Source organism: Urtica dioica, chromosome 4, assembly GCF_054948205.1.
Source record: "Urtica dioica subsp. dioica isolate 48M chromosome 4, U.dioica_male_clone48M_v1_H2, whole genome shotgun sequence".
NCBI lineage: Eukaryota > Viridiplantae > Streptophyta > Magnoliopsida > Rosales > Urticaceae > Urtica > Urtica dioica.
Window position 1 is genome coordinate 47,524,720 of NC_142759.1, and position 7,522 is coordinate 47,532,241.

The 7,522-nt window shown below is 32.7% G+C and overlaps 1 protein-coding gene across 1 annotated transcript; it reads left to right on the forward strand.

Annotated features, from left to right (window-relative positions):
• Positions 1-485: 485 nt before the first annotated feature.
• LOC149401721 (NAC transcription factor 56-like) lies at positions 486-2,319 on the forward strand. The gene is made up of 3 exons (XM_089611611.1): positions 486-820; positions 893-1,203; positions 1,395-2,319. Exons 1-3 carry the CDS (start codon positions 628-630, stop codon positions 1,830-1,832), a joined length of 942 nt encoding a protein of 313 aa, XP_089467737.1. The 5' UTR covers positions 486-627; the 3' UTR covers positions 1,833-2,319.
• The last annotated feature ends 5,203 nt before the right edge of the window (positions 2,320-7,522 follow it).

Genomic DNA, 7,522 nt, shown 5'->3' on the forward strand with positions numbered 1-7,522 from the left:
ATAAATTCACTTAATGATTTGTTTTTCCTTGCAATTTATTGCTAAAGTGTGGAGCAATGTGGTGGACCCTATTGTTGCATATTTTGGTGGTATTTACACAACAAAAGCATGACATCTTTGAGCTTAAAGTTGGTTCCCACCCCACACTTATCTATCCATAATTCTTTTTAATTATAATCATTAAAATTAAGCATATAACAATCTGTTGATTCATTTGTGTGGGAAGCGGGGCCCACCAATCTGCAATCCACGTGTCACCCCGTCGTTGCATTGGGCTACATTGTACCATCAATGGCCCATATTCAACCCAACGTCTTCTTCAAAAAGTACCCATCGCCTCCTCCTTCACCCGTTCCCATCTTCCTAACCACCCTCCAGTCCCTTTCACGAACCGGACCCCAAAACCGTCATTTCCCAAATCCCCACAAGCAAATGACCATCCCAACCCTCATCCCATATACGCGTCGCACTCGATCCCAGCTCTCCGCCATCATTTTAAAACTACGGAAAGCAAGCACTCATATAAGCCTTACTTTTGCCTTCCCATTCAAGAATACAACAAAAAAAAAATAAAAACCTCTTTTCAATCTCTTCATAATAATAATAATAAAAAACTCTCTCTCTCTAATGGAAAGCACAGATTCGTCGGCGGGATCGCCACGTCAGCACACGCCGAATCTTCCGCCGGGATTCAGATTTCATCCGACGGACGAAGAACTGGTGGTTCACTACCTGAAGAAAAAGGCCGCTTCTGCTCCGCTTCCAGTCGCCATCATCGCCGAAGTGGACCTCTACAAGTTCGATCCATGGGAACTTCCAGGTATATAGTTAAACGTATAGAATAACAAGCGTTGATTGTGTGAACGGTTGAATTGATTGATTGATCGATCAGCGAAAGCGACGTTTGGAGAGCAAGAGTGGTATTTCTTCAGCCCTAGGGATCGGAAGTATCCGAACGGAGCTCGGCCGAACAGAGCGGCGACGTCGGGGTACTGGAAGGCGACCGGTACGGACAAGCCGGTGGTGAGCTCCGGCGGCGGCGGGAAGGTGGGAGTGAAGAAGGCTCTGGTGTTCTACGGAGGAAAACCGCCAAAGGGAATAAAGACCAACTGGATTATGCACGAGTATCGCCTCGCCGATCACAATCGCCCCTCTCACAGACCGCCTTATCACGATCCCTCCAACAAAAAGAACTCCCTCAGGGTATTCCACTCATTTCAGTAGATATTATCCTGATCAATTCAATTTCTTTTCTTTTTTAACGTTTCTTACCCATCGCCTAAATATTAATTAGCGGATAAACTCTTTTTCTTTTTTAAATCGAGTTGAAAGTATTTTTCTCAGATAGATATAAAGTCCTACCAAGTTTACAATATCAATTTTGTATTGATCAGCTGGATGATTGGGTGTTGTGCCGGATATACAAGAAGGCCAACAACACGTCAAGAGCGATGGATCATCATCCTCAGCTTCTCCATCATCATCACGATTCAGTTATGAGAGATGACGTGTACGAGGAGGGACCCACAGACCATAACCATAACTCCAATCTGATGATGAGCGTCATGATGGGCCCACCAAGCATCTCCAACAAGCCACCACCCGAGAAATCCGCCTCCTCGGTGATGAGCTTCCACGACCACCAACTGTTCGACGGAATGCTCAGCTCTAACAGCGAAGAAGTCAACGCCGCGCCGAGCAGCTCGCTGGCGAGTCTGTTGAGTCAACCGCCGTTACACCACAACTCCGTGCTCGGGGCTAATCTTGGCGGCGGAGATGGGATTTTCCAGCAAAGACCTTTTCCTTTGCCCGGGATGAACTGGTATTCTTAGCTATATACATATACATGTATACACTTATACGTATACTCGTAATTTACTAAAATTAATTATATGATTAGTAATAGTATAGAGTATAGACAATATATATATATATACTTTATCATTAGCTAGCTAGCTAGTTGATTGATGTTGACTAAAATTTAGAATATATACAAAGGATATATTATATACTCCACAAAAATGTTAATATACATATAAACACAGAAGATTATTGGGGGTTTGTTAGTAACCAATTAAAAATTCTTAGATATTATATATTCATATACATATACATACACATATTTTTTTTTCTCACCGAGTGATCGGTGTTGTGATGTACGGGAAGATTGATAAACCAAGATTATATTGTAGAGGTGGTGTAATTATCAATTTATAAAAAGTAATTAGAGAGCTGATAGTATGTACAGTAACAGTGTTTGTAATAGTGGAATCACATGGCATGTGTTAATTAATTAAGTGTGGTTCTTTATTAATTGTATACAGTAAGATGCCTAATTTTTCCAAATAATAAGCACGATATTATATACTGTATTTTGATGCGTACTGTTCTCCAACTCGCATATGGTTTCTGTAGGGTTCTGTGGCTTGATACGACCACTTATAATATTACAATCGTTCAATTAAAAAAAAAATAGAGATTTAATTATACTCTAGGAGATCAGTTATATATTTAATAATATATAATGAATTGATAAAATTTGTACTCTAGTAAAATCGTTATAATTTGTAATTGTCTGATTAAATAGATATTTTGATAGATTAACATATTCTAATAGATAGGCTTCATCTAAATTATTTTTTGATTTTTTATAATTTAAAAGAAATTCTTGATTAATTTGTAAATTTTAGTGGGTCAGGTTTTAATTATTCTATCTAAAAATCGTTGATAAAATCAAATGGATGCTTTTTATTTTTCAAATTTTTAATTTATATTTGAAAATGATGTAATGAAAATATTTACTTTTGCTATTAAAAATCAAATATTAACAAAAAATTACTTGTAGACCATCCGATTTGATAACTTTTTTTTTAATCTAATGCTTACATAAATTATTTATAGCTATAAATATAGCTTTTTTTAGTATAGATAACTTTCTTTATTTAATTTAATTGATTATATTAATTAATACATTCCAAAACGCATTTGTAACTGACTAAACCTGTTCAAACCTAAGAATTTCAATTTGTCAAGATTTTTTTTTTAGCCATTATAGTTATGTGGTACATAGTTTATACCATTTTTACCCTTATTAATTAGTTAATATAATTTATTTTCGTAATTAATAAAATCTAATTTATTATTCAAAATCCCTAATTATTAGGATCTCAGTTATCTCTATTTTCACATTTACTCTCTCTCTCTCTCTCTCTCGTCACATTTTTTAGTCATGAACAAAGGTCAAAAATATTAAAAGCGCAATTAATAATCGTTAATAATTGTTAATAAGTTTTTGCCTGAACTAATAGTCGGTAATAACTGATAATGTAATATGGAGAGAGAGAGAGAGAGAGAGAGAGAGAGAGAGAGACCTATTATCAGTTATTATCGACTATTGACTGCGATGCTGTTGGTTTTTTACCTCCGTCATGACTAAAAATGTAATATGGAGAGAGAGAGAGAGAGAGAGAGAGAGAGAGAGAGAGAGAGAGAGAGAGAGAGAGAGAGAGAGTATTTATGTATAGATAAATTATTTTCATTTAATTTATTTTTGACAAAGAATGAGGAGAAAAAAATAAGGGTAATTATGTCTTATTGTATTAAAAATTGACTAATTACAAAATATTACTAAAACGTTGTTTATTTCACAATTTTAAGTCTTAAAAAGGCTGATAAGCTAATAAGCTAGAGGGCCCAATTTTAAATTTGTCAATTAACTGATATAAAGTCAAATTCATCATCCAAATCTAAAGCACACACAACGGACTAAGATGGGTAAACAAAAAACACAATGGACTCTTACAAAACTAAAGTAAAATTCCGAGAGAAAAAAAAAAGTAAAGTCAAATTCACCATTTTTATGTATTTATTCACATAATACTTAATTCAAATGTATTCTTTGTATAAATTTTTTAATGTACTTTTATAGTGGGGACTTTTTTTTATATGGAAACTCTTTACTTGGATTTATTAAAAAAAAAAAGTGAAACTGAGATCTTATTAAATATATTATAGAAGAGTAATTTGAAGTTGATATATTGTTGAATATATTGATAAATATATTGATAAGATAACATATATAATTATAAATAATTAGCTATAATAATAAGCTCACAATAAAATTTTTAATTAAAAGAAAAGTTTTGAGTGAAAATATCCCTAATCATAGGGTTTTACAATAATATTTATGATATCTTAAGCATGTCACAATATATATATATATATATATATATATATATATATATATATATATATATATATCCTTGTACTCGATAAATTAATGTTTAAATATCTTATTATCTAATGAACTTGTAAGTCCAAGCACAATTAATATCCTATTTGCATTGATGTCAGTCAGTACCCATTTGTTATTATCATTATATTTTAATGAATGTTATCTTAATCTCTCTTTCTTTCTTTTCTTTTTCATTTTCGCTTGAAGTTTCTTAATCTTTTTAGTTTCTTATATATGGTGTTAACCTTTTATCAAGAAATAAATCAGCATCTTATAGCCAGACACAGCCTTGTTTCGTTGCAATTTGTCAGTGCCGCCAATAAGTTACAATCTATAGCGATATTTGTTTATTTTACATTATTGTTCATCCCGGTCATTTGCACAAAAAATAATGATTTACGTTTTCTCCGGTGCATGCAGATCCGATTATAATGATCAAATTACTGTATTGTTTTAAAAAACGTCATTACGTGCACAACTACACATATAATATCCATATTTGCCGTATCGTTAGATATATGTACGTCATTTCATGTAAGATATATATTTTTTTAACGATGAAATCAACCGATCCAAGAGCGTGCCTGGTCAGTTTCCTTTCCTTTTTTTATTTTTCTTTTTTAAGCATCAATTATATCTTAATGATTATCTTAACATTTTACTTTGTTCATTATTATCTTAATATTTTACTTTGTTCATTAAACCTAATTATCACTATCTGAACAAACTGGGGACAAGAGTCTTAGTATTTTTCAAAGTCAATTGACCTATATCATACATCACCACAATTAAAGCTTCGTGTTCATGCAAAATTCAACGGTTTATATCTCACAATAGGGTTCTCACATGGCCATGTGACAAGTTATATAATAAAAAAAGATATGTATGACTTTTGGCTCGTAAAGAATCGAGCGTATTGTTCCCATTTGTCGAAAGTGAAGTTTTAATTTTTCCTTTCATCTCTCTTTTAGACGATGAAAATCAAATCTCTATAAAGTATAAAGTACTATTAGCACTACTATTATCTTTACAAAGGTAAGATAAACTTCATTGATTTTCAAACAAGTACGTGTCCAATTATAAAGACCTATAATTCTTAAAAAAAGAAAAAGAAAAACTGTCCACAAAAGTATCTTCATCGTGGAATCTATTAATCCCCAAAATAGTTCGAAACTTCACCTCTTACACGATGTAGATATTTTTAACCTACATCATGTTATAATTTCATATGTTAAAAATGTAATTTTGGGCTAGTTTAATGGAATAAAACATTTTGACTCCCGTGCCTTTTAGATACAGTGAATGGTAAAATGGTCGAAAATATATTAAATTAGACGCGAGATTCTACCGCGACTCAGACTAAAGTATCATGACTTGGCTCGACGAAATTTTTTATCTACGAAAAGCTACTATACCTATTACTATTCTCTCTTTTGTTCTAATTAATTTATTAATTAATTAGTTCATGCATTTCAATAACACAGACCGGCTTGTAAATTGTTCAACACATACTATAGCAGATACTGTAATTTATGTTCATTTATTTTAAATCTAATTATAATTTTGTACTATATGTTCATTTACCGCTTTTATAGTTAATCAAAATATTATCGGGCCCGCCTGTGTAAATATTATATATATATATATATATATATATATATAATATACACATACATATATATCTTGATATTTGCCTGTTTGTACTACTTTTATAAATAAATTTAATTATTTATTATAAATATGAAGAACAATGGGCTATATATGTATAATTTGAGCTTGCATGTGTGAGAGTTTACCATTCATATAAGTATATATTCCATGAGCTTTGAGGGATGCACAAATTGACACCAAGACTCAAATCCCATCTCATATAATGAGCATTTCATCTATCTCTTTGCTGACTTACATAAAATGGACCCCACCATCTCTTGCAAAAAAAAAAAAAAAAAAAAGAAGAAGAAAAAAATCCCCACCATCTTTTGCAATCATCTTAAGGAATCATTATCTTTCAACCACACAAAATTTAATAACCATTTAATTTAACGTTTCCATTCCAGGAAAGAGTACAAAACTGCTTTACAAAATTTCACATCACCACTACTATATTTCGCAATATATATTTTTCCACGACGAAAATGCTCTATTATCTTCTTTGAGCTTATTATGGGTGCTTGATATTTTTATATCTACATGCTTTTCAAACGGTTGAGACTTTTGGAAATCTAATCAGGTACACTAATTAAAAAAGGATTTAGATAATGTGCCGGCCAATATTTGTTGTTTCAGTGACTAATATTGTTTTGATATGATTATTTATTCTTTCAAGCTTTGAAATTATAACCAAAATATTTTTAAGATAAGAAACACATCCTTGCTAACCCTTTTTCTCGCCCTTCTAAATATGGAATGGATTGAAAATTTGTCGAGTTTGTGCTCCTCCTAAATTAGAAGAATTTTCAAAAATATTTTGTTATTTAATAGCAAGAGCATTTCGGTATCGGCCAGTCTGATTTTCCTCAACTCGCTGTTTCTTAAATATATTGAAAAAAAGAAGAAAAAAAAAAACTTGTTACAATACAATTAGTCTGTTCTTTTTTGCATCAGGTTACAAATTACAATACAATCAGTCGAGCAACAAGAGCTGTGGCTGAAGAATAATTACTTTGGTGACAGCTGAGTATATGATTCAATCGGAATACGATAGTGTGACATATTCTTTTTAAGGATTGTAGCTCTTAGTTAGTGCCTAAAATAGTGTTTTTTTTTCCTTTCGAAAAACTGATATCATTAATAGAATAAAGGTTTATCAGTCAAAATGGCTTTAACAACACTGGGAGGAACATCAAAATACTTAACAAGTAAATGAGATGAAATATTGTAGCCAAAGAAACAATGGGTTAATGAGCTTGTCGAGAAAGCGGTAGAGAGGTGTTGTATGTCATCAATGAGGCCCAATTCGTAGTTAGAGACTCGGTTGCGTAGATGAGCTGAATGACGCGGAGGCAGTCAGACATGTTTGAAAAATGTTTAATGAAAATAATTTGAGAGAGTTTGATACCTTCGATGATTGTCTTGGCTTCAACAATTTTGGATATGAGGAGAGTGGGGGTCAAGGCAATATGGGTGTTCGTGGCTGTGTTGGTTTTGTTTCGAAGGATGATTCCGAACCAGCAGTGATGTCGTTGCGAACAAATAGCATCGTCATCATTGATGAGTGTCAGCGTACATTGATTCGCTGATATTTGAAGGGGGCGGTGGCTTCGAGTGGTCGAAGCTGAGTCACGGCCG